Source organism: Microcaecilia unicolor, chromosome 2, assembly GCF_901765095.1.
Source record: "Microcaecilia unicolor chromosome 2, aMicUni1.1, whole genome shotgun sequence".
NCBI lineage: Eukaryota > Metazoa > Chordata > Amphibia > Gymnophiona > Siphonopidae > Microcaecilia > Microcaecilia unicolor.
In genome coordinates, this window is record NC_044032.1 from 281,838,675 (window position 1) to 281,866,606 (window position 27,932).

Here is a 27,932-nt window from a genome sequence, read left to right on the forward strand (position 1 = left end):
TATGCTAAGGTGGAAACTGTAGTTGAAGTAGTGTCCACTGCCTGGCAAAAGTTAAATTCCTCCTGCCTAAGCTTTATCCGGAAGATTTAAAGCACTCAAAAGTAAGAACTACTTCTCTTCCTGTCATCCAGCTGCAACTCATAGCATTAGCACCGCAGCCATAAAGAGAAGTAGGAAAGAAACATTCATTTTCGGCACCATCTTACTTCCCCAAACAGAAATAAAGTACTTTGTTTACCTTCTTGCCTCAGGCGATTGCAGGACAGTGCTAAATAAAGTGGGTGTGTACTTTTGGGCAAGCGGTCCTCCTGGCCTGTAGGAAGGAGCTGCACTGCTCTCCTGTGCCTGGAGGAGAGAGGAGGACACAGCACTGAGCCCTGCAGCTGTTCTCACTGCAACAGGAGGAAGGCAGAGCATGCCCTGCCCTAGTGGGAGGAGAGCAGCGTCGGCAAATTAGAGCAACCAGACTAGAGTAGTAAACATGAGGGGTAACTTCCAAGGAGCAATGGAGAAGAGTGGGTGTTTTACTTCCATTGCTTTCAATGGAAGTAATTGAGCCAGCCAGGTTTTACTTCCATTGCTTTCAATGGAAAGCAATGGAAGTAAAACCCGGCTGGCTCAATCCGTCCTCCTTTTTCTGGAGCCATATGGTAACCCTAGCTAGTCCTCAATCCGCGGCATCAGCCAATCCACAGTGCAAAATTATCCAAAACTCATATTGCCTATGTGAAAAAGTAACTGCCCCTTAGTTTTTCAATCAACCAATTGACCATCTGGCTGTGAGCTAAAACTGGGTTATACAGTAAGACAATGATCCACAACACCAAAAGCAAGTCTATATCTGAATGGCTGAGGAGAAAGAAAGTTTTGGATTGGCCTAGTCAAATCCTGACTTGAACTCAGAAGAGATACAGTCAGTGGCGTAGCCAGAAGACAATTTTTGGGTGGGCCAGCGGGTTGGATGGGTGGGCACTACAACTCCAACCCCCCCCCCCCTCACACACACACACACACACACTCACACGCAGCACACAGCACCTTTAAGTTATCGACGCTGCCTCCACTCACCTCCCACCGTGGCGCTGACTCGTCTCCTGCACTTCATGGTCTCCGTCTTCCACTGCCGCGGCAGCGCTCTATCGGCGCTGCCTGCCTGACAGCTGACAGACGCGGCGTGACGACGTCCTGCTCCGGGACCTTCCCTCTGCTGCGTGCAATCCACCCTGCGTAAACAGGAAGTTGAATCAACGCGGCAGAGGGAAGGCCCCGGAGCAGGAGGATGTCGCGTCGCGTCTGTCAGCTGTCAGGCAGGCAGCGCTGATAGCAAATTGAAAGCGCTGCCGTGAGGGTGGGAGACAGACACCGCGAAGTGCAGGAGAGGAGGCAGCGCTACGGCGGGGGTGGGAGAAGGTGAGGATGGGCCTGAGACGAAACTGGGTGGGCCTGGGCCCATCCAGGCCCACCCGTAGCTACACCCCTGGATACAGTGTCTGTGGCAGGACCTGAAATTAGCAATTCATGCATGAAAACCTAGGAATGTATCTGAATTAAAGCAGTTTAGCAAAGAAGAGTGGGCTAAGATTCTTCAACAGTGATGTGAAAGACTGATTATAGGAAGTATTTGATTGCTACTATTGCTGCTAAAGGTGGTGCAACCAGTTATCTAATATAATAAAACGCACCATGAACGTTCTGAAGACAACATTCTGAAGCCACTCAAACACTCCCTGTAGGGTTCATGGATTCGTGGTGTGAAGCCAGCCAGCCGTCTCTGCCCCGCCCTCGCGTCAAACGTCATGATGTCGAGGGCGGAAAAAAAACCAAACAATTCCGGCAGCGCAGCGTCAGGGAAGGAGGCGGCGCTCCCGACGTCTAGCCTTCCCTTCGCTGTGTTCCGCCTTCTTCTGACGTCATCCTCCGCCACGGAGGTAAATTTAAAAAGAAGAAAAAAAAAGGATGTTGGGGGGGAGACAAGAGGGTGGGCAGTAAAGTTGAACAATGGGAGCGGGAGGGCAGGGGAGAAACGACAGCATGGATGCGAAGGGGGGGCATGGATGCGAAGGGGGGGGGAGAAGAGGGCGGGCCAGGCTGGGACATGGGAGAGAGAGGAGCATGGATGCGAGGGGGGGTCATGGAAGGGAGAGAGGGGACTTGCTGGAAAAGAATGAATGGAGGCGGCAGGGGACAGAGGAGCATGGATGGGCATGGATTGGGAGGGCACGGCTCAGGGAGAGAGGGGAATTGCTGGAAAGGGATGAATGGAGGGGGCAGGGGACAGAGGAGCATGGATGGGCATGGATTGGGAGGGTAGGGCTCAGGGAGAGAGGGGAATTGCTGGATAGGGATGAATGAAGGGGACAGATGGATGGATGGATATGGATTGCAGGGCAGGGCTCAGGGAAAGAGGGGAATTGCTAGATAGGGATGAATGGAGGGGGCAGGTGACAGAGGAGCATGGATGGGCATGGATTGGGAGGGCAGGGCTCAGGGAGAGGGGAATTGCTGGATAGGGATGAATGGAGAGGACAGATGGGCATGGATGGATATGGATTGCAGGGCAGGGCTCAGGGAGAGAGGGGAATTGCTGGATAGGGATGAATGGAGGGGGCAGGTGACAGAGGAGCATGGATGGGCATGGATTGGGAGGGCAGGGCTCAGGGAGAGAGGGGAATTGCTGGAAAAGGATGAATGGAGGGGGCAGGGGACAGATGGGCATGGATTGGGAGGGCAGGGCTCACACTCTCTCTCTCATATACAATGTCTTTCTGACTCTCACTCTCACACACTCTGTCTCACACTGTATCACATTCACTCTCTATGTGCCACACAGTCACTCACACACTCGCTTGGTCTCATACACTCACTCTCACAGAGAATCTGTGTCTCACACACACTCTCTCTCTCTCGCCCACACACACACACTCTCTCTCACACTGTGTCTCACATACACACTTACACACACTCTCATTCTCACACACACACTCTCACAAACACACTCACACCCAGACTCACTCTCTCACACACACACTCACACTTTCACTCTGACTCTCAAACAGTCACACTCACATACACTCTCCCAAACATACACACTCCGAGGAAAACCTTGCTAGCGCCCGTTTCATTTGTGTCAGAAACGGGCCTTTTTTACTAGTTAATAATAATAATAACAATAATAGTATAAGCTCAGTTGTCTTGGGGTAAATTGAGTCCAAGTTATTTTTACCCTGATTGTAACTGCTGGTTTGGATCAGAATAAGGACTGGGGTGATTTTTATGCCCACAATTTAATTGTGAACAACTCAATCCAATTGTGCGTCATGAACTATTAAAAATAAATAAAAGAAGTCCCCTCTCACAGAAAATCACTGACTAGGCCCTGCTTCTTTCCACTGCAGGTTTTTTCTCTTAATTGAACTGTAGCATTTCAGCACACCATTTCCTAAAAGCAGTCATACGTTTCCATATTTCTGTCACCTCACATCAAGTGGGATAAACTGGGATGTAGGTTAGCCACAGCTAAAGGAAATGGTGACCCTACAACCAGCTGGCATGCCAAGATAATAACTTTCAAGATTAAGAATTCAGACGCTTTCAAGAGGCAGAAGAAGGACCTCTAATGATAAAGAAAACTTCATTTCTTCAGCTATTTCCAAAATAACAGGATTTTACAACATTCTTTATGAAAAAATTCTTTTTAATATTGTTCTATACCAGAGATGTGACAAATGACAAAAGATGATACAGCATGAAGTTTCCGTTGTAGGGAAAAATGCAACACAGCATCTGCCTTTACAATAACTAATACTCCTGCCATTGTTCTTGGTTTTGAAGGCGCCTCACCTCACCTCACCTCACCTCATAGAAGCCAACTCTGTGGGTGTCACTGGGTGCTGAGTACACCCAGTATTGAGTAAGCTCCTTCACTGTAGCCAGGGAGAAGTCATTTGTATTGTGTTTGGCACCTCCAAATCTCTTGAAATACTGGTGTCTATATCCCAGCTAAGATCCTTAATGACAGGTATATTTTACAAGAACTGTAGTATGATTCACCATGAGCTCAAGAAAGGCAAGAATTCAATCTGGGATAGAAAACAGTTATAAACGTTGTGCTCCCCATAATAAAAGCTAGACCACAAGCATAAAGCAATGAAATCTAAAAGAAAATCTAAGTTGAATTTCTTTTATTGGTTTTCAATACAAATATAAGCAAGAGCTCACAACATAATACTAAAGCTTAGATCACACATTTAGCACATGCTGATTCCAGCCCCTTAGCGCACTAGCATTATTTTCAGCAAATTGCAAGAACCAACCCTCAAATATTTTGTAGCTCCCAATGAGAAAATTTGAATGCATTCCTTTGAAGCTGAATGACACTTTGGAAAAGTGAGACCGTTGAGTTGCTGTTGCTCGAATTCTCAATAGTGATATCTTTTCTGTTCATGGCAAGAATTTTCTGTGCTCAGTAATATGTAAAAATTGATTTTGTAATTCAGGCAAATTTTGTCCTGAACCAACAAGTCAATGTCTACTACTAGGCTCCCTGTTCTTTCCCAGTAGCTCTTATATACCAGGAGGTTGCATTTCCCACCCTTGTACTAAACTGAAACCAGCTGAACTGTGTCACATTGTAGAATGAAATTGAGAGCAAGCCAGAAACACCTCCCAAGCTGGTCTGAATCTATAGAAAGTGCATTATAATCACAAAAGGACACTGCATGAGAAAAAGAGAAGTTACAAATTGCGTAGAAAAGACACATAAGGGGGAGAAAAATCTTCTGCATCATATAAACTAGTCAGAGCTCTCAAAAGTCCTGTCCTTAAATATGCACCCCAGTAAAGAGTCATGGCGGTTGCTCTTATTTAAACTTTTAGAGGGAGATTCAAAATGGCCACCAAGAGCTGAAGTGTCACAAGGCCGCTTCAACTCGGCGGCCATTTTGAATTGGCACCGGCACCGTCAGCACTCAGCATTGCAAGGGGAACAGGATGCAGGGCAGCGCTCCGGGCAGGAAAGAGGGGGCTCTTTCCTGCCCCGAAGAGGTCACTAGACTACCAGGGCAGTAGAGTAAGGGGAAGGGGTGAAAGGGGTGGGGTGAAATGTGACGGGGTGGGGTGGGGTATGAAATGTGGGCGGGGCATGTGTCCTCTTTTTGGTGGGGACCAAATATGGTAACCCTAGTGCCGGGGATAGACCCTGTAATTGGCCACAGGGTAAACCCAGGCAGGTGGCTAGGCGTTTCATGACATACGGCTAGAACTGGACCCAGACAGGGCTAGAAAAGACTAGGAAACAAGGCTAGAACTGGGTTCAGACAAGGAAGGCAAGGCAGGGCAAGAATTGGATCTGGACGAGACTAAACAGGGCTAGAATAGACGCTGGGACATGATGTCACTCTGGGCGTGCCCGCAAGGCTTCCTGCCACTAGCCCATTAAAATATGGGCTGCAGCAGACACGTGCACCTTTTGAAGCCAGAGCCCAGCTGACAGGTGAAGCAGGATGTTGTTCCATAGAGGCCCTTGAGTGGAGTGGTAAATGTTGGGGGGGGGGGGGGAGGATCAAGGCAGGAGTCACTGTGGGCTATGATACACAGCTGCACTTAACACCACCTCTTAAGATGGTGTTTAATGCAGCAATCGGAGATGACCATCTCTAAGGATGACCATCTCTAAGGTCGGCGTAAATTTCGCGATTTGGGCGTCCCCGACCATATTATCAAAACGAAAGTTGGACCCCCATCTTGTTTCGATAATACGGGTTTCCCCGCCCCTTCACCAGGATGTCCTGCGAGGACGTCCTCAGGAAAACTTGGGCGCCCCTTTCGATTATGCCCCTCCATGACATACAACAATAAATATTAAAGACAGAAAGGCAGACAATAATTAGGTACAAAAGATACAAAATAATAAGACTAGGTAAAATGTAAATTCAATATGTTATTTCAGACCATATCACAATAATAACTCAATTTTTTTCTCGCAGTATCAATTTTATGATATAGATGCCATACTACGTAAGTAAGTGATGTGGAGGGGCATTTTTGATAGACATCTATATCCAATTTTAGACATTTTGTGAATGCATCCAAAAATCCAGTGGCAAACATAGTTATTTTCAAACCAGAAAAGTGTGTTATTGTTTCAAAAACGGCCGTATGTTAGATGCTTTTGTGTTCAGTATGTCTATTTTTTATTTTTTGGGGACTATTTTCAGAAAAAGAAATGTCCAAGGGAAAAACACACATACACAAAAAACAAGCCATTGGCACACAGACATCCCAGCAGAGCAGAGAGGTACACTAAGGTGCACTGCAGTGAACTTCACATAAAAAGTCTCAGGTACACATCTCCTCATCATTATCCCCTAATATTCTATGGTGAGACCTTCAAAAGCCACCAAAAAACCTACTGTTCCCAACTGCACACCATTGCAGGTGTCAACTTAAATGTGGTACAATAAATTGTTGTGGGTTTTGGAGGGCTCACACCTTCCACCAGAAGTTTAACAGTTAGGGTGGGATATGGACCTGGGTCCCCTTCTCTACAGTGCACTGCAACAATTACGAGACTACTTCAGGGACCTGCTTACTGCTCCAATAGGACTGGCCATTGCATCTTAAGTGGTCATAGAGACTGGTATGTACTGTTTCTTTCACATCATTGGGGGTTGGGAGGGGGTCAGTGATCACTGGAGTAGTATGGGGTGGTGAGGTCATGCCTTAATCCCCTTCAGTATTTGGTCATTTAGGTCACCTTTTTGTGGGTTAGTCATGATTGAAGCAGATCTAAGTATTAGACCTGGACGTTTTTGGGTTTTTTTCCATTACAGCAGAAAAACATCCCAGTTTTGGGAACACCCAAATCCTGCCCCCAACACGTCCCCTTGTGATTTGGATGTACTTCATATTTTTTTTTGTTACATTTGTACCCCACGCTTTCCCACTCATGGCAGGCTCAATGCGGCTTACATGGGGCAATGGAGGGTTAAGTGACTTGCCCAGAGTCACAAGGAGCTGCCTGTGCCTGAAGTGGGAATCGAACTCAGTTCCTCAGCGCCCCAGGACCAAAGTCCACCACCCTAACCACTAGGCCACTCCTCTTAAAATGTGTGTTCAAAAATAGCAGTTTGCATGTTTTCTGTTTTGAAAGTGAGCCCCTATATCAGTTTTACCATGTTGCAACTGCTCTCTGCACACGCTTTTTCAGTAAACAATAGCGCATCACTGGTGCCAACATCTGATGATCCTTGCAGAAATAATGCCTTCTGTTAATGTGATCCTTCTGTAATCCAGTCATAAACGTCCAAAATGTTGGATGGCTGCACTGGAAGAGAGCTTGCAAACCAAATGCCAGCCCATCTGCTGCTGATTCGTATTGATTCCATGTTTCCATCCTAAAAAGTGAGCGTGCATATGCATTACTACGATCCCATCATTGTCGGCCTCTGATTTAATTGTGTTCAAAATAAGTTAAGAGTTCATCAATAGTCATGCATAACAATATGCGCCTTATCGGTACTCCTGAAAGACTTCAAAGACACTTACAATTTGGATTCAATTATTATAAACAATAACTTGTATAAAGGACATTTACTTGGAATAAGATCAAAGCCTAATCCCTACTAGAAGCCCATGTAACAATATTAAATCTATAGAACCAAATGTCTTAATGACAATTAGTCCTTGTGACCAATATATCAGTGACCTCATGGCTTTATGACCAATAGGAAATGTGTCCACTATATGTAGTAGTAGTAGTATGACCAAAATGTCAGAGCTTTCCTGCCTGGGTCTAACTACGAAATGAGTTAGTCGTTGGTCCAGTGGTTAAGCTAAGTGACGGTTTTCTTTTTTCACCTGTGGTGCACACGTTTTTGTAATTATGGTGAAATTTCTCCAGTTTTTTTAAATATATGGTTATGGATAGGGGACTGTTCATATATATATATATATAAAATAGATCCCTCTGTTTTTTTGCTACAGTGTTTTTACTTCCCTTTTGGGGAGTTTTTCACACTGTGGTTGGTTTTTCGGAGGCTTCTATGAAACCCATGATGAGTCTATTAAAGGGGAGACCATCTCTGTAGGCACCCTGGACTCATGAGGTTTAAAATTTGATTTAAGGTAAATAAGTCCGCTATCCATTACAATATAGTGAGAGCATCTATAGATGTGTAGATTCAGTTCTGGTTGCCATAGCTCAAAAAAGATATAGCAGAATTAGAAAAGGCTCATAGAAGAGTAGCCAAAATGATAAAGGGAACGGAACTCTTCTCATAGGAGGAAAAGCTAAAAAGGTTAGGGCTCTTCAGCTTGGAAAAGAGGCAGCTGAAGGGGAATATGATGTAGAACAGGTAAAAGTAAATCGATTTTTCACACGTTCAAAAAGTACAAAGATCAGGGGACATTGAATGAAATTACATGGAAATAATTTTAAAACAAATAGGAGGAAATATGTTTTCACTCAAAGAATAGTGAAGTTCTTGAACTCATTGCCAGAGGATTGGGGGAACAGCCGTTAGCATATCTGGGTTTGGCCAAATTTCTGGAGGAAACGTCCATAGTCTGCTACTGAGATAGACATGGGGGAAGCCACTGCTTGCCCTGGGATCAGTAGCATGGAATGTTGCTACTGGGGCTGTACCAGAGACATAGCCAGGTTTTGAAATCAGGGGAAGCAGATGTTTTGTAAAATAGGTGAGAGTGTGAGGCTGAAGGACCAATTCATAGGTGCTGTTTCATTCAAAATCTATTTCGGAGAGCAGCTGCTCCCCTTTTACCCCCTATCTATGCCTCTGCAGGTATCCCCTTTCCGTTCCAATTTCAGAAGAGAGGCAGGGGGTTAGCAATCACTGGGGAATTAAAGAGGTGTCATACATTAATCCCTCCAGTGTGCTCAATCACCTTTTTGTACCCTGGACATGACTGAAACAGGTCTAACTTTGGATGTCCCTTTTAAACTTGGATATTTCTTCCCGATCCGTAAACGCTGTTGGATGGCCTGATTTTGGGCCTTCCCTGGTCCCACACAAAATACGCCCACAACATGGCATAGGGCACATAAATGATAATTCAGCTACATACTCCCCCAAACTGACTTCAGACAGCAATGGTGTCTATTTTTCAGGCAGTCCGTCGCAGCTACGCAGTGCGTGCGTGTGCCTGTAAGGTGTACGTGTACGCCTCTCTGCTCCCCCTGGCATCACAACCTAGCTACGCTTCTGCTATTAATATATTAATATCTTTGACAGTATGTACTTTGCAGGTGAGTGTTCACACGGACAAAGTCTGGGCAGAGAGAATGGGTGGGGCACCCATAGAGGCATATCACTTTTAGAATACTATGTTACAGTTGTATTTCCTAGATGTTTATGGTTATTAAAATCTTGTTATACCACTTGTGCCAAGCCAGTGGATCCAAGCGGTGTACAAAACTAAATCAAAGTCAAGAAAGGAACGCCAATAGGTATAGGAAAGAACCTCAACCAATCTTGCTAACACAAACCAACAGGACAGTCAATCCGTCTAGCACCCCAAACACATCAAGCAGTAAAAAGAAGACAAAGAACATTCATCCGACAAGGACAAGTAACCAGGAGACAACTTCCCAGGTCTGAACTCCCCCATTGACTCAGATCTAGGCATGAGCCTGAAACACACATGCAGGTATATGTTTGTCATGCTAGTATTCTATAAAGGAAAGAAGGCTCCAAATAGGTACCCTCTAGGTACCTTTTAAAGAATTGCCCTCTAGGTGTGGTATTGCAATAAGTAACAACATTTAAAAATGATTGGAGATGCCAAATACAATACTAATTACCCCTCCCTGGACCTAGATGAAGGAGTGTGCTCAGTAATGGGGGTGCTCAGCAGCCACTGTACCCACAGAGCTGGTTTTTATGTCTATTGCATAATAACTGTGGCTGACTTCTCCCAGGGTCCGTGAACACGACTTCCACAAAAGCCACACCCTCAGTTAAGAACATAAAAAAATAAGAATAGCCATACTGGGTCAGACCAATGGTCCATCTAGCCCAGTATCCTGTTTCCAACAGTATCCAATCCAGGTCACCTGGCAGAAACCCAAATTGGAGAAAGATTCCATGCTACCAATCAGAGGCGTAGCCAGACAACAGATTTTGGGTGGGCCTAGGCAAGAATTGGGTGGGCACCAAGTGTTCTCTCTCTCTCTCTCCCCCCCCCCCCCCCCCAAAAAAAAAAACAAATTATCTCAGCTGGTGGGAAAACGCTTCTTTCCACCTTGGCAGCAGGCATGCACTGAAAACTGAGCATGCACAGGTGCCGGTGTTATGGAGAGTAGCATTTTCATTACCATCAGGGGGAAATCTTCAGCTGGCGGTGCTTGGGATTCCCACCATGTGCTACTGTTGGGTGGGCCTGAGCCATAAATGGGTGGGCCCTGGCCCACCCAAGCCCACCTGTGGCTACGCCACTGCTACCAATCCCAGGGCAAGCAGTGGCTTCCCCATGTCTGTCTCAGTAGCAGACTGTGGACTTTTTCTTCAGGAACTTGTCCAAACCTTTTTTAGACCCAGATATGCTAACTGCAGTTACCACATCCTCCGTATGAAGTTCCAGAGCTTAACTATTTGATGAGTGAAAAAATGTTCCTCCTATTTGATTTTATAGTATTTAGATGTAACTTCATTGAGTGTCTCCTAGTCTTGTACATAAGAACATAAGCATTGGCATGCTGTGTCAGACCAAAGATCCATCAAGCCCAATAACCTGTTTCCAACAGTGGCCAATCCAGGACAAGTACCTGCCAAGATCCCAAAAGAGAAAAACAGATTTTATGCTGCATTTTCTAGAAATAAGCAGTGGATTTTCCCAAGTCCATCTTAATAATGGCTTATGGACCTTTCTTATAAAAAAGTAGCCAAAACTTTTTAAACCCTGCTAAGCTAACACAAATAAACACATACAGATAAACACAGAGATTCACACATGCATACACAAAGTTACATATGGAAGCTTACAGAGAATTACACACACATAAGTACAGACATGCGCGCACACTAGAGTGAACAATCCACCAATATCACCTCCCTGACCTGAATTGCTATTATTATTATTTCTATTATTTATTATTTGGATTTTGCTTACACCTTTTTCAGTAGTAGCTCAAGGTGAGTTACATTCAGGTACACTGGATATTTCTCCCAGGAGGGCTCACAATCTAAGTTTGTACCTGAGACAATAGAGGGTTAAGTGACTTCCGCAAGGTCACAGGGAGCAGCAGTGGGATTTGAGGTGGCCACTGTTAAAACTTGCTATACTGCTTTTAACAACCACAAGGCAGATAAAAATGGTATATAATCTAAAATTCACATAAAAGAATAAGATAGTTAAAGTCAAGCATACAAAGAGAACGGATATAAAGAACAAAATTCAGGTTCATGCTGTCTAAATTCCAGCCATGAAGAGAGTCGAAGAAAAACAAGAGAAGCAGAAAACCTGCAATGCAAGTGCACAGAACAAACAGCAGAACAACACACATTAGAAGTTGTACCAAGAATGTAATTCAACACAAAATACTTATTCCTGATGTGGCCACATTTCACCAAATGACTGCAGAGGCAAAATCAAGTACAGACTTCTCTCTAGTGTAATAATCATGGGAGTGGAGGAATGGCCTAATGGTTAGTGCAACAGATTATGGACCTGGGTAACTGGAATTGATTCCTGCTGCTGTCTGATGGTCAGCAGTGGGTTGAGATCCTGGAGAGCCAGGCTCAATTCCCTCTACAGTTTCATGTGGCCCTGGGCAAGTCACTTAACCCTCCGTTGCCCCAGGTACAACAATACTACAATGTAAGACTGTGAGGTCACCGGGGACAGACCCAATGCCTGTAAAATAAAACTGTAAACCACTTAGGTCCAAGCAATACATAAATACTTGAATGAAGGGGAAGTAATCCTGCAGCATATCATCCAGAATATCTCCAGCTGCAGGACTAATTCCTCTTGATTGTTACACTAGAGAGAAGTATGTATTTGATTTTGTTTGTTCTGCTAAATTCCAACCCCAACAAGTCTAAGTAACCTCAAAATCCTTCTGAAAAAGGCAGGTCTTTACTTTACTCTTAAACAATTTTAGAGACATTTTGCTTCTGATTAACAAGGGACGAGAATTCCATGTGGAAGGTGCAATAAAAAAGAACACACTATGACATGTACGTTCTAGCTGCACAGCACAGGGACCTGGCAGAACTAAGCAATAGTCATTCTTTTAGTGGGGTAAATGGTATGGAACTCGTACCAGGGACATGGGCCAATTGCCCTTCAAATCAACTCTACCACATCCCTCAATCAATCACAATACTATGTCCTTCCTTATTATTCTTCTGGAAGGCTCAGATCTGCATTGTAGCAGGATCATCTGAAGATTAACCTCTGTCATGCTAATTGGATTCGATAATCTTCAAATGATAATAAAAATGAATATATTAATAGAAAAGCTAAGGTCAAGAATTGGTAAGTCCACCCATAAGATATTATCTATAATGTGGGCAGGATCCCTGGCTGAGTGGGAGGGGCAGGTGCAGTGACATCAGTATTATGAGCATAAGCATTTGTTGAGTGGGGGAAGGGCTACCATTGTGACATCAGCAGGTTGGCAGCAGGCTTGAGGACCACTGAGGCAGCTCCTCTTTGTTACTAACTGGATACTGGGAAGTAGCAACTTCATTTTTTTGCCATGGGCAACTGCTTAAATTGTTGTACTTTTGGATGCCCCAGCAGGGTTTTTCCTGAAATTGAAGAGGAGACAGATAAAACAGCAAACGCTGGGAGACTGGAGAGAGCCAGTCCAGAGAGCTTTCTCCGTTCCTTCTCTCCAACCTTAAGCACCATCTTTGAGGTTGTTAGTTTGGAGGAGCGAAGAAGCTTACCGGACTGGCCAATGGATAGCAGTGTGAAAGAGATCCCTGTCATCGAGGATCCAGCTGCCCAAATGGACTTGGCAAGGGACATGCTGCCATGGGCAGGTAAGATGCAGTGTAGCTTATCGGATTAATGCTGCATTAGTGTCTCCGTTTAACTGTTTTCCTATACCTGAGTGTAGCTTAGTGGTCTCTGAGGTCTTCATAAAATTCCTACATCCCTATCCTAAAACATTTTTTATTTCTCTCTCATCTCTTTTACACAGCTCAAGTACGGATGGCCCCTGGCCAAACGGAAGAGTCTGCCCAACCTCCTATGCAAACCGGGGGGGAAAGCAGCATGAGTCCCATGTTCCTGGAGGACATTGTGGAGGAGGAGAAGGCGGAGAAGGAGGAAGAGAGAGAGGGAGATGTGTGAATGGAATCCCCTGAATTCCATCTGGGGTCCTTCACTCTTGGCCTCCCCCTAGCCCTGTCATCGCTAGGGGTGAATATACCATCAGCCACTACATCTCCTCTTAGGCTCTGCCATCCTCTCCTCAAGCCTCCTGCCCAATCCTCCTCTCCCTTGTCCCAGAAACTGGTCAAGTCCTGGAGGCAGGCTATCCATTGGCTGCTCGCCCCATCTCCCAGCCATACCATCGCTGTTTGGGCATTCAACATCTGCCTATCTTAGGCCCTGCCATCCTCTCCTCAAGCCTCCTACCCAATCCTCCTCTCCCTTGTCCCAGAAACTGTTCCAATCCTGGAGGCAAGCTATCCATTGGCTGCTTGTCCCATCTACCAGCCATACCATCGCTGTTTGGGCATTAACATCTGCTCGTCCATCCTCCTGCATCTGCCTGAAACATCTGAGCAGCTCCTGTAGGCAAAAAAACTCAACTCCATGTCACAGTACCTGCTCTACTAAAAGAGTGGAGAACCTAAGGCATGCTGCAGACCAGGACATGTACAGAACCTACTGGACGAGACTCTTGATGCACAATATCCACTCTAATAAAAGACACAATATATCAATCATCAGAATCTCCTCTCTAACAGAGAAGCTCTCCTCAATATAAGCACCTGCCTTCCTGCAAGACAGCCCAACTTAAACTTAAGCACCTAAAGGCAGAACACCTGCAAGACCAAACTTACTACAAATCCCAGTATCCATTCTGCTGGAAAACAAGATATCTTAAAGTCCAGCACCCACTAGAATTAAAAGAAAGGACATCTGCATCACTTTCAATTACAGAAAAGGTTAATGTCCTTATGTAAAGTATCTATTGAAAAAAAGGACATCCACAACATCTCATCTACTGCATATCAGAACACCTCAACATTCATCATCTACTGTAATGAAAGACTGAATATCTGGCACAGCAGAGTCTCCTCTAATACAGGAAAAATTAATTTTAACACCATAAGAACTTACTTCAAGACAGGATATCTCCGTGTCAAGTATCTGTTCTACTGAACGGCATAACATCTGCAACAGGATACCTGAAACATCTGAATCTTCTCTAATGCATACAAGGACAGCCTGAGTATGATAAGCATATGCTGCGCTGCAAGACAAGACAAGCACCTGCTCTATGGAAGACAGACCAGACCACCTGCAACATAAGACACCTCAACATCCACCCTGAGCTGGATGGGGCAATATATTATGGGGCCCTGTAGGAATGCCTGAGATTCAGAGAAGGGAGAAGTATGACCCTAGACCCCCTCCCCCCCCTTTATGGGTGGAAGAAGGGGATTAGGAGCATGCAGTTGAAGTCCAGGCCTCATATAAAATTTAAAAAATAACATTCTCTATCATTTCTCTTTCCAGGTTCCTTGTGATCTCGAAAAGAGATGAAAAATCATGATCCGTCCATGCTTCCATGGAGGGACCCTCGGGTAAAATAGAGAGACCAAATGAACCTGGGACACCAAGATCAGAAAACTCTCCTTCATGCCCTTCTCACATAGACTCATCTTCTTGGTGAGACTCCTCCTGATTAGTTCTATACTTAGAGGTGGATGATATGGATAGTAGCTTAGGTTGCAAAGTTCTTTGGTTGTACAAAACTTACTGAAATAAAAGTACACCAGGAGCAGAGGAAAAGCTGGGAACAATAGAGTTCTCTCCTATCATCCAGTGGGGTGGGCAGAGTAATTAAAAAATATTGGGTCAAAATGAAGGGTTGGAGGGAGAAAATAGCGGAGGTCAAATGGAGGGTGTGTGGGGGGGGGGGGGGAGAGAATGGAAGAGGTGAGGAAAGGGTCAGAATGGAGGGGTTAGGGGAGAAAATAGGATGGTGAGAATGGATGAGGTGAGGAGAGGATAGGGGGGTCAGAATGGAGGGAGCAGAGGGGAAAAGGAGAGCGGATCAGATGAGTATTAAATGAGTATCATATGTCAACTTTTAAAGTCTGGGGACTGAAATTATGGGACAAGTTACCTGTGACTATGAGAATCTATAACATCTGTAGATCCTTGGAGGCCCGGGGAATTTTGGCCCCCCTGCGCCCTACTCTCAGTCACCCTGCCTCACTGGTTTCCTTGCTCCTGAGGCAGGACAAGGAGGAAGGGGCCACTTAGGCAGTGGATTTCTTCGACTGGCAGGGCTTTGGCATCCCCGCCAACAAAAGGTATGATATCTAATTGTGCAGGGGGGGGGGGGGGGAGAGTGGGGAGAGAGAGGAAATGTGTGCCCCCATAAAGGACCGCTGGCTATGCATTGCCTTTAATTGTGCAAGTAATTGTGATTAAAACGTTTAATCGAGCTGCAGCCCTAGAACATTATGGATTGAGCAGGTTATAATTTTTTTAAATAAATAGAAGTATGTGTAGCTACAAGAAGTAACTCTGGTCACTGCACTGCCCAAGCTGCACAGCTTCTATTCATCCCAATGACTGGATTTAAAATGTTTTAATAGTCATAGACCATCTCCTAGCTAAATTACATTTTTTGTTTCTATTACCATCAGAAAACAAAGAATGAAGGGGCGCTGGTGAGCCTTACCAGAGATGTCCACCTGATAGCTTTGCTCCTGACAACACTTTAGAAATATTGGCAACTCTGATCAATCTACAACAACTTTCAAAGCAACCTTTACACACCTCTGTGAAGATAAGGCAAGCAAATCCAGTAAAGCAGAAGCAGAGTCTTCTTTACAGCCGGCTCCCAAAGGACAGAAACAAGCGCCGGTGTCCCCTGCCAAAATGGCACAGATCACCGATCCAGAGGTGTGCCTGGAAAACATAATGGACAAACTACTCTCAGTAAAAGATATGCTTCAAGATAACTATCATGCTCTTCTTTTAGAATCAAAAGAGGAAACCACCAGTTTGAAATCTCAACTAATATTGACTCAAACTCAAACCAGAGAAATATCACACAAATGTGATAAAAACACAGAAGCCATAACCAAACTTCAGCGCAAGTGCAAAACTTTCTTGACTCTTCAAAAAGACCCGGAAGACCTCAGAACTGGTGTCAAGAATACAATCCAACAGTGGTTGCAGCAATGTGGTAATAATTGTCACTCTGTGATGGAGGAAAAAGCCTCTGTATCCCTGGTCCAGAGTTTATTGCATTCTGGTCTGCGGGGTGATATCTTCATAGGCTAAAAACCTCCTTGATGAAATGCACTCTATAATTTTTTTTACATTCTTTCAATATATCACAACTTTTGGTCTTAAAGCATCAAGCACTTATCTTGGTGTTCCGACGGGGTCCCGTTTCGCCGTGTTTGGATTTTTCAAGGAAACTGCCCACGTGCTTATGCTGATATCTGTAATCAGAAATGCACCACTGAAACAGCCATCCTCCGGTTGATAACATTCAATTCAGACATGTTCACAACACTCTCTGAATAGTCCAGGTATTACCCCCTTTCTCAATCCCTAAACCAGCACCAGGGTTTTATTGGTGACTTTGGACATCAAGTCACTTTATACGTCGATTCCCCAGAATCCTGCACTTATTTGTTCTTAAAGTCTTAAAATGTTCCCAGGAATTAGCTATGCTCCAAAAAGTGAAATTAAAGCTCCTCTCCTACACAAAGGCACAAAGAACATGTTTTTTTCTAGACCTCAACAAATATACAGTTCAACGTCGAAAGAAATTTCTGGCCATGAGAGATAGACTAAACTCAGTGGGACTGCAGTTGGGTTCTTATATCCTTCCAGAATGAGGATTACATTGTATAACTCCACCAAATCATTTGACGATCCAGAAGATCTGCAGAAATATCTGGACTCCTTTGGTTGAAAACAGCTTGCTACAAGCACTCATTTCTATTGATGGATAATAATCTGTTTCTACTGTACTATTAAATCTTGAATAAACTTTATCTTATGCTTAAATCTGTTTATTGTTTGAACATATCAACAAAGCAGTGGCGTAGCCACAGGTGGGCCTGGGTGGGCCAGGGCCCATCCACTTAGGGCTCAGGCCCACCCAACAGTAGCACACGTTTAGCGGTAGCTGGTGGAGATCCCAAGCTCTACCAGCTGAAGACTTCCCCCTGATGGTAATGAAAACGCTACTCTCCATGATACTGGCACCTTCGCATGTTCAGTTTTCAGCTCATGCCTGCTGCAGACTGCCAAGGTGGAAAGAAGCATTTTCCTGCCAGATGAGATATCTTTTGGTGGTGGTGGGGGGGGGGGGGGGGGGGGGGGAGAACATTTGGTGCCCACCCACTTCTTGCCTAGGCCCACCCAAAATCTGTTGTCTGGCTACGCCCCTGCAACAAAGCAATACAATGCACATATGTAAATTGCAGACCATCAATCTCCCTCGGGTTACCTGGGGCTTACAGCTGTATGTTTACAATCTTGACTGTACTTCTCAATTTTACAAAGTTGTACAAATATACACTGCATTTAGCATTCTAATCCAATCCCCTGCCCTCCCTCCCTTCTGAACTTCCCTTATGCTAAAAAAAAAAACTGAGAGGGGGATATGAAAACATTTCTTGTATTAACTAATTAATTCTTAATTTAGCAGTCGGCTATGTGCCTGGTGAGTTAATGTCAACCAAAATGGCTCTCATGTTGTTATGAGCCAGTGGCCTTTTATACTATCTAAATCAGAGATACCCAGTCTGTCCATCCTCAACTGTTCCATCATGTACATTTTCCAACCCTGCAAACTGGGAGGGAAGGACTGGAGCCAAACACATAGTATGGCCTTAAGGCCAAATGTCACTGAATATCTTAGAAAAGAGCGAAGTCCTCCACTGAAGGATCCCCCCCTCCTCCCAGTGCCCAAATAGCAACACTGGGATGACCTCCATTTTTTGGTTCCACCACCTCGATATCATTTTTATTAAGGAGTCCCAGAAGATCCAAACGGACTTGCAATGCCAAAACATGTGCCCAAGGTGCGCTCGTTCCTTCCCACACTTTGGGCATTTGCCTTCCCCCCCAAACCCAGCTTGTCTCGCCCGTTTTGGTGAAATAAACAGTCTCATGATAAACTTGTACATCGTCTCTTTGTGTTGAATCAAAATCACTTGCTGATATATTGACCTAATGGAATTTTGTAACATGGTGCAAGTTACCTCAGTTCCCAGATCAAGTGACCAAGCAGATGCCAATTCTCTATAGCGAATATCTGGTGTATTGTCTTGTAAAAGTCTGTGGTGATACGATAAAGGTACTCCCTGTGTTCCTCCCAAGGTGAGTGCCTCAGAAAGGACCTCCTGTACATCTTCTGTTAGATCAGTCCATTGGAGAGAGTTTACATAAAGGGGCATAATTGAACGAGGCACCCAAGTTTTCCTGAAGACGTCCTCGCAGGATGTCCCCAAGAAAGGGCAGGGAAACCCATATTATCGAAACAAGATGGGCTGCCATCTTTTGTTTTGATAATACGGTCGGGGACGCCCAAATCTCAACATTTAGGTTGACCTTAGAGATGGTTGTCCCGGTTTTCAGTGATAATGGAAACTGAGGACGCCCATCTCAGAAACGACCAAATCCAAGCCATTTGGTCGTGGGAGGAGCCAGCATTCATAGTGCACTGGTCCCCCTGACATGCCAAGACACCAACCGGGCACCCTAGGGGGCACTGCAGTGGACTAACTGAACGGAAAATGTCCTTCCCTTACCCATCCCTTAGCGATTCGGAAAGGAACGAGCATGCATGAAGGAAATTGCATGTAAATGAGCTGCTTACTGTTAGCTCATTTGCACACGATTTGTGCATGCCAAAGACGGCTTCATACATGCAGACAAGCTGCATGTATAATAGTCGTCTACTACCTTAAATAAATTGCCATCTACAACCTTAGAAAAATACAAGTCCTGGTGAAAACGTCCAAGTGCTCATCAGGGATGTCTTTTTTTTTTTTTTTTAGAGTATGGGTGAAGGACATCCTTCGCTATGCACCCGTCCCTGCGACGGCAGTTGAAGACATCCAAAATGTGGATGTTTCTATGAGAAGGATCTAAACCACCACAGAGCAAGCAAGGATATAAGGAGAAATAGAATACAATCTAAATATGACAAATATCCAAAATTTCTGATGTATATGATTATTTAGTGGCCCAGTGGTTAGGGTGGTGAACTTTGGTCCTGGGGAACCGAGGAACTGAGTTCAATTCCCACTTTAGGTACAGGCAGCTCCTTGTGACTCTGGGCAAGTCACTTAACCCTCCATTGCCCCATGTAAGCTGCATTGAGCCTGCCATGAGTGGGAAAGTGCAGGGTACAAATGTAACAAAAATAAAATAAAAGCCTCAAAATCTAGACTGCTAAATATAAAAGAAAAGTAACCAATTAGTAAAAATTCACACTGTTTTTTCTATGTCAGTATTTGAGCGGATTTGCCATACTAGCGTATATATATAAAAAAAGAAGTTTTTTTGCCTATGATGATTTAGAGGACCTCCTCATGCTAATGACTCAGCGATAGTGTTCCTCTAGATTTTGAGGCTTTTCCTCTCAATAAATAATCATATACATCAGAGATTTTAGATATTTGTCATATTTAGAATATCAGGGGCGTAGCCAGACAACAGATTTTGGGTGGGCCTAGGCAAGAAGTGGGTGGGCAACAAGTATTCTCCCCCCTCCCCCACCACAAAAAAAATCTCAGCTGGTGAGAAAATGCTTCTTTCCACCTTGGCATTCTGCAGCAGGCATGTGCTGAAAACAAGCATGTGCAGGTGCTGGTATCGTGAAGAGTAGCATTTGCATTAGCATCAGGGGGAAGTCTTCAGCCGGCAGAGATTGGTATCCCTAGTAGCTACTGCTAAACATGTGCTACTGTTGGGTGGGCCTGCGCAATAAATGGGAGGGCCCCCGCCCACACCACTGATTTAGATTGTATTCTATGAGAAGGATGTCCATGCCTGTGCTATGCCTCCGACACCCCATTTATTTATTTCTATTTTGGATCACAAGTAGCAGCAGTGGGATTTGAGCTGGCCACCTCTGGATTGCAAGACCAATGCTCTAACCACTAGACCACTCCTCCACTCCCTTGAAATTTGGCCATCCCTGTGGGGGTGGGGGCAATTCAGGACATCCAAAATGTTTGAAAGAAGGACGTCCATGCCTTCGCTATGCCTCCGCTGAGACACACATACCTCCCCCCCCCCCCTCCCCCAGGGACCTGCATATTGCTGTGATGGATCTGAGTATGGCATTTCAGGCTGGCAAAAAAAGTTTTTAAAGTTGTTTTTTTTTTCGGGGTGGGAGGTGGTTAGTGACCACTGGGGAGGTCATCCCCGATTCCCTCCAGTGGTCATCTGGTCCGTTCGGGCACCTTTTTGAGGCTTGGTTGTAACAAAAAATGGACCAAGTAAAGTCGCCCAAGTGCTCATCAGGGATGCCCTTCTTTTTTCCATTATCGCTTGAGGACACCCATCTGTTAGGCATGCCCTAGTTCCACCTTCGCTATGCCTCCGACACCCCCCCGAGAACTTTGGTCATCCCCGCAATGGAAAGCAGTTGGGGACGCCCAAAATCGGCTTTTCATTATGCCTATTTGGGCGACCCTGAGAGAAGGACTGTCGAAAGATGGGTGCCCTTCTCTTTCAAAAATAAGCCTGATAATGTTGTAATTGTATATAGGCAAAAAAATGAGTTTGAAGCAAGCATGTTCCTCTTGCAGTTCAGTGAAGGTTTTAATTTTCCCCTCCCCCCCACCTCTCTATACAGGTACCTCAGGCCTTTCTTCACTCAAGTGGAAAGGGTCCCCCCGTACATTGCTGGTGGAAATGCCGGGTTTCCGGTAATGGAGAGGAATGGGGTCTCCGATGCCGAAAATCCAAAATGATGATATAACCATCTCCGTGCTTTCTTTGCTGCCCGAAACACTGGAAACTCCTTAAAAATTCCAGATGGCAAGGATTTGGTAGCGTGGAGGATATGACTCAGGTGTATAGGGTGGATGATACCACCTTCTAATGATGTAGCCGAGAATTTCTCCACCCCCCTAAGCCAATCATTTATATGCCTCATCTCGCATGCAACTGTCAAGTATGTAATGTTCATCCCATCCCTCCAAATTTCTTGGGAGTCTGGATGATCTCCATGGGTAACCTTGGCTTCTTCCCTTTCCACAAAAACATGTGCACCAATCTGTGAAACTGCCTCAGCTTTCTGTTTTGTAAGTATAATGACAGCATGTGAAATGTGTATAACCATCGGGAAATTATCATATTAATAAGATGAACCCGTCCCCATAGAGAGATAGGATAAGCCTGCCAGATCTGCTATTGTCTAGCAGTGTCAGATAACAAGGTCTGAAAATTCACAGAATACAATTTGGTTAGTTCTGCCGGTAAGTGTATGCCTAGGTATTTAAGAGTTGTGTCTGCCCATTTGAGAGGGAATTTCCCCTTCCATCCCCCCCCCTCACCTTTTCCTCATTTGGGAGGGCCTTGGATTTTTCCAAATTTAGAGTAAATCCAGAGAACTGACCAAATATATGTATCACTAAGCAAGTTAGAAAGCGAGGTCTCTGGATCCGTCAGGGTAAGAAATAGATCATCAGCAAAAGCCAATACTTTTACTTCTTGCCTTCTCATTACCACTCCCTTGATGGGCCCATCCTGATTTATTTTTCGAATCAAGGGTTCGATGCAAAGCACAAATAGTAAGGGTGATAGGGGGCAGCCCTGGCGAGTTCTTCTTTATATCTGGAATTGTGATGTGCGTTCTCCATTCACTAAGATTTGTGCCCTAGGGTGATGGTATAAAGTTTTAATGGCATCCAAAAACCACCCCCCGATGCCCGCCCTTTCTAATATCAGGTACATGTATTCCCACCTCACTTTGTCAAACACTTTTTCTGTGTCTAGGCTAACTGCGATTGTGTGTTGACCCGGCTTCCCAGTATATGCCATTACCATCAGAATTTTCCTGACATTCCTTACGGATTGCCTGTCTCTCACAAATCCAGCCTGTTCATCTCCTACCAAGTTAGGCAGTTGTGTTGCCAGCCAGTTGGCTAACAGTTTGGCCAAGATTTTTATATCTAAATTAATGAGGGAGATCGGTCGGTAGGAATCTGCCTCATCCTTCGGTTTTCCTGGTTTTGGCAGTATAGTGATTAGGGCAGTGTTCGCATGAGGGGGCAGCTCCTTTAATTCTATCACTGATTGGAAGTAAGTCATTAATGGTTTTAATAATGAAATGTGTAGAATTTTATACAAGGCTTCTGAGAACCCATCGGCCCCAGGGGCCGTTAGCGGGCGCAAATTCTTAATTGAAGTTCCTGGGCCTGCAACGGTGCATTTAGCAGTTCCTCTCCAGATCGGGTTAGTTTTGGGAGGTTCAACTGTGCTATAAAATCTTGTATTAGGGGAATGCTGATGGTGCCTTCTTCCCTATATAGGGATTGAAAATGGTTATGGAAAATCAATTTTATACGGTCGCTTCTATTGGTCAATCTCCCCTTCGGATCTTTCAAAGCGGCCTAGATCCTCCCCAGTTTTTGATCAGCCTTGCAAACAAACGTCCAGGGTTATTTCCAAACCGATATATTTTATAGCGCTGATAAAGCATGCTTCTGTTAGTTTGCTCATGAATGCAGCTACTTAATGCCACCTGTATGGACACAAAATTATCTTTACATAAGTATTGCCATACTGGGAAAGACCAAAGGTCCATCGAGCCCAGCATCCTGTTTCCAACAGTGGCCAATCCAGGTCACAAATACCCGGCAAGATCCCAAAAATGTACAAAACATTTTATACTGCTTATCCCAGAAATAGTGGATTTTCCCCAAGTCCATTTAAGAATGGTCTATGGACTTTTCCTTTAGAAAGCCGTCCAAACCTTTTTTTTAAACTCTGCTAAGCTAACTGCCTTTAACATATTCTCTGGCAACGAATTCCATAGTTTAATTACACGTTGAGTGAAGAAAACTTTTTTCCGATTCATTTTAAATCTACTACATTGTAGCTTCATCGCATGCCCCCTAGTCCTAGTATTTTTGGAAAGCATGAACAGACGCTTCACATCTACCCGTTCCACTCCACTCATTATTTTATAGACCTCTATCATATCTCCCCTCAGCCGCCTTTTCTCCAATCTGAAGAGCCCTAGCTACTTTAGCCTTTCCTCATAGGGAAGTCGTTCCATCCCCTTTTCATTTTCGCCGCCCTTCTATGCACCTTTTCTAATTCCACTATATCTTTTTTGAGATGCGGCAACCAGAATTGAACACAATATTCGAGGTGCAGTCGCACCATGGAGCGATACAAAGGCATTATAACATCCTCGTTTTTGGTTTCCATTCCTTTCCTAATACTACCTAACATTCTATTTGCTTTCTTAGCCGCTGCAGCACAATGAGCAGAAGGTTTCAATGTATCATCAACCACGACACCTAGATCCTTTTCTTGGTCCGTGACTCCTAACATGGAACTTTGCATGACGTAGCTATAATTCGGGTTCCTCTTTCCCACATGCATCACTTTGCACTTGCTCACATTAAACGCCATCTGTCATTTAGACGCCCAGTCTCCCAGTCTAGTAAGGTCCTCTTGTAATTTTTCACAGTCCTCCCGCGATTTAACGACTTTGAATAACTTTGTGTCATCAGCAAATTTAATTACCTCACTAGTTACTCCCATCTCTAGATCATTTATAAATATGTTAAAAAGCAGCGGTCCCAGCACAGAGCCCTGGGGAACCCCACTAATTACCCTTCTCCATTGAGAATACTGACCATTTAACCCTACACTCTGTTTTCTATCTTTTAACCAGTTTTTAATCCACAATAGAACACTACCTCCTATCCCATGACTCTCCAATTTCCTCTCGAGTCTTTCATGAGGTACTTTGGCAAACGTTTCTGAAAATCCAGGTACACAATATCAACCGGCTCCCCTTTATCCACATGTTTGTTCACCCCTTCAAAGAAATGTAGCAGATTGGTGAGGCAAGATTTCCCTTCACTAAATCCATGTTGACTTTGTCTCATTAATCCATGCTTTTGAATATGCTCTGTAATTTTGTTGTTAATAATAGTCTCTACCATTTTGCCCGGCACCGACGTCAGACTCACGGGTCTATAATTTCCCTGATCTCCTCTGGAACCTTTTAAAAAAATCGGTGTTACATTGGCCACCCTCCAATCTTCCGGTACCACACTCGATTTTAAGGAAAAATTACATATTTCTAACAATAGCTCTGCAAGCTCATTTTTCAGTTCTATCAGTACTCTGGGATGAATACCATCCGGTCCAGGAGATTTGTTACTCTTTAGTTTGTAGAACTGCCCCATTACATCCTCCAGGTTTACAGAGAATTCATTACGTTTCTCCGACTTGTCAGCTTCGAATACCATTTCCGGCACTGGTATCCCACCCAAATCTTCCTCGGTGAAGACCAAAGCAAAGAATTCAATTAATCTCTCCGCCACGACTTTATCTTCCCTGATCGTCCCTTTTATTCCTTGGTCATCTAGCGGTCCAACCGATTCTTTTGCTGGCTTCCTGCTTTTAATATATCTAAAAAAAATTTTACTATGTGTTTTTGCCTCCAACGCAATCTTTTTTTTGAAGTCCCTCTTAGCTTTCCTTATCAGTGCTTTGCATTTGACTTGACATTCCTTATGCCGTTTCTTATTATTTACAGTCGGTTCCTTCTTCCATTTTCTGAAGGATTTTCTTTTAGCTCTAATAGCTTCCTTCACCTCACTTTTTAACCATGCCGGCTATAGCTTGGTCTTCCGTCCTCCTTTTTTAATACACGGAATATATTTGGCCTGGGCTTCCAGGATGGTGTTTTTGAACAGCATCCACGCCTGATGTAAAATTTTGACCCTCGCAGTCACTCCTCTAAGTTTTCTTTTCACCGTTCTTCTCATTTTATCATAGTCTCCTTTTTTTAAAGTTAAACGCTAACGTGTCTGATTTCCTATGAGGCATATTTTCAAAGCACTTAGCCTTCCAAAGTTCCATAGAAACCTATGGAACTTTGGGAGGCTAAGTGCTTTGAAAATATGCCTCAAAGTATACTTACTTCAAAGCTAATATCAAATCTGATCATATTATGATCACTGTTATCAAGCGGCCCCCGCACCATTACCTCCCGCACCAGATCATGCGCTCCACTAAGGACAGGTCTAGAATTTTTCCTTCTCTCGTCGGTTCCTGTACTAGCTGCTCCATAAAGCTGTCCTTGATTTCATCAAGGAATTTTACCTCCCTAGCGTGTCCCGTTGTTACATTTACCCAGTCAGTATATGGATAATTGAAATCACCCATTATTATTGTGTTGCCCAGTGTGTTTGCATCCCTAATTTCCTTTAACATTTCTGCATCCTTCTGTTCATCCTGGCCAGGCGGACGGTAGTACAGTCCTATCATGATCCTTTTCCCCTTTACACATGGAATTTCAATCCACAGTGATTCCAAGAAGTGTTTTGTTTCCTGCAGAACTTTCAATCTATTTGATTCAAGGCTCTCGTTAATATACAATGCTACCCCTCCACCAATTCGATTCACCCTAACACTACGATATAATTTGTATCCCGATATGACAGTGTCCCACTGGTTTTCCTCCTTCCACCAGGTCTCAGAGATGCCTATTATATCTAATTTTTCATTTAGTGCAATATATTCTAACTCTCCCATCTTATTTCTTAGGCTCCTGGCATTCGCATATAAACATTTCAAACTGTGTTTGTTGCTCCTATTTACATCATGCTTAGTACTTGACAGTACTAATTTGCAATCTTTTGTCTGATTTTTATTTTTATTTAGGGACACCTGATCTACTATGGTCTCTTTTGCAACCTCACTATCAGGATACCCTATCTTCCCTGTTTTGGTGATATCCCGAACCATGCGCTTTTGAGCGACTGTCAACCTTCCCCCATTTCTAGTTTAAAAGCTGCTCTATCTTCTTTTTAAATGCCGATGCCAGCAGCCTGGTCCCACCCTGGTTAAGGTGGAGCCCATCCTTTTGGAATAGGCACCCCCTTCCCCAGAATGTTGCCCAGTTCCTAACAAATCTAAGACCCTCCTCCATGCACCATCGTCTCATCCACAGATTTAGACTCCGGATCTCTGCCTGTGTCTTGGGCCCTGCGCATGGAACAGGTAGCATTTCAAAAAATGCTACCCTAGAGGATCTGGATTTGAGCTTTCTATCTAAGAGTCTAAATTTGGCTTCCAGAACCTCTCTCCCACATTTTCCTATGTCATTGGTACCCATGTGTACAAAGACAGCCGACTCCTCCCCAGCACTATCTATTGACCACTTTGTTGTGGTCCTGCGCATACAGCAATTGTGCTTTTTTCAATTGATTTTCGAGCCTTGTAATTTCTGCTGCCACTTCCTGTGACTTTGTATAACCTATGATTTTACCCCTCAACACTGCCTTAGCAGCTTCCCAAAATAGCTGTGGGTCCTCTGCATGTAGAATTTATGCGGACTACTTTATAGAATGTGATTAGTGAGTAGTGTGTGTAAATTCTAATTAGTGCCAATAATTGCATGATAATGTCCAATTATCGGTGCCGATTGTCTTGTTAACCAATTGAGTTGCATGCGCAAATCAGAATACGCTCAGATTTGCACTCACAACAAAAGTCACACTATATAAATTTGGGGGGATAGTGGCTAACCAGCTATATCACGGTCCCCCCAACCTACCCACCCCTGTGATACAGGTTTGGGGGGGCTGGAGATCTGGTGGTCTCCAGCCCCCCCAACCCCCCCAGCATCCCTCCGATGTCCCTGGTGGCCCAGTGGGCCAAGAGTAAGTCCCCCCACCTGGTGGTCTAGCAGCCCTTCTCCAACCCCCTACCTGCAGATGGAGGAGAAAGGTGGCCTCCCTCTTCTTCCATTGGCGCTGCCGAGTTTCTCCCTTATATGGTGTGAAGCCTCACCCAGTGCCTCAGGATTCACTGGTTAGGGCTGGGCGCCGCCATTTTCCAGGCGGCACCGATGGAAGAGGAGGGAGGCCACCCTCCTCCTCCATCTGCAGGTAGGGGGGTGGAGAAGGGCCGATAGACCATCAGGTGGGTGGAAGGATTTACCCGTGGCCCACGTGGCCATCAGGGACATTGGTGGGATGCTGGGGAGGTTAGGGGGGCTGGAGACTCACTGGATCTCCAGCCTCCCGAGCCTGGGTTGGGGGAACCGGAGGTCCGACGGACTTCCAGCCCCCTGTTGCTGGAGGGGGGGGGGGTCGGCTCAGCTCGGGGTTCCTGCTAGGGCTGCTGCATGGGGGGAATGGGGGCCAACTAGCATGCAAATGCATGCTGGACAGGGCTCACCATTCCTCCCCAATGGTCTGCAAACCCTTACGTCGGCTCCAAGCTGGTGTAGGGTTTGCCGTGGCCAGACAGCCAGTCTTTGGTGTGCTGGTCGCTGATCATTGGGGATGAATAGGTTTAGCCCTGTTTTGCATGCATTTGCATGCTAGTTGCGTTCAGAGCCCGCGAGCACATAGTTTCACGCAGTCAGGGGCTCTGATCATGGGGTGGTAGCAAATGCAGGTGCTAGTACGGCGCTAACAGCCTCTAGCGCCTACATTTGCTTCTGATCATTGGCCCATGAATGTGCTGTATAGTTC

At 44.8% G+C, this 27,932-nt stretch overlaps 1 protein-coding gene across 2 annotated transcripts in view; it reads right to left on the reverse strand.

The window, feature by feature from the left end:
• The window catches only part of HACD4 (3-hydroxyacyl-CoA dehydratase 4), a 111,576-nt gene that overhangs the window by 38,900 nt on the left and 44,744 nt on the right, over positions 1-27,932 (reverse strand). Inside the window, exon 2 of one of the 2 annotated variants that reach the window (XM_030194213.1) lies at positions 15,997-16,670. In XM_030194213.1, coding sequence (XP_030050073.1) covers positions 15,997-16,139 — 143 coding nt within the window. In that variant the 5' untranslated portion in view covers positions 16,140-16,670. Of the gene's footprint in view, positions 1-238; positions 378-15,996; positions 16,671-27,932 lie in introns of those variants that run through there. The other variant, XM_030194216.1, reaches the window with a different exon arrangement.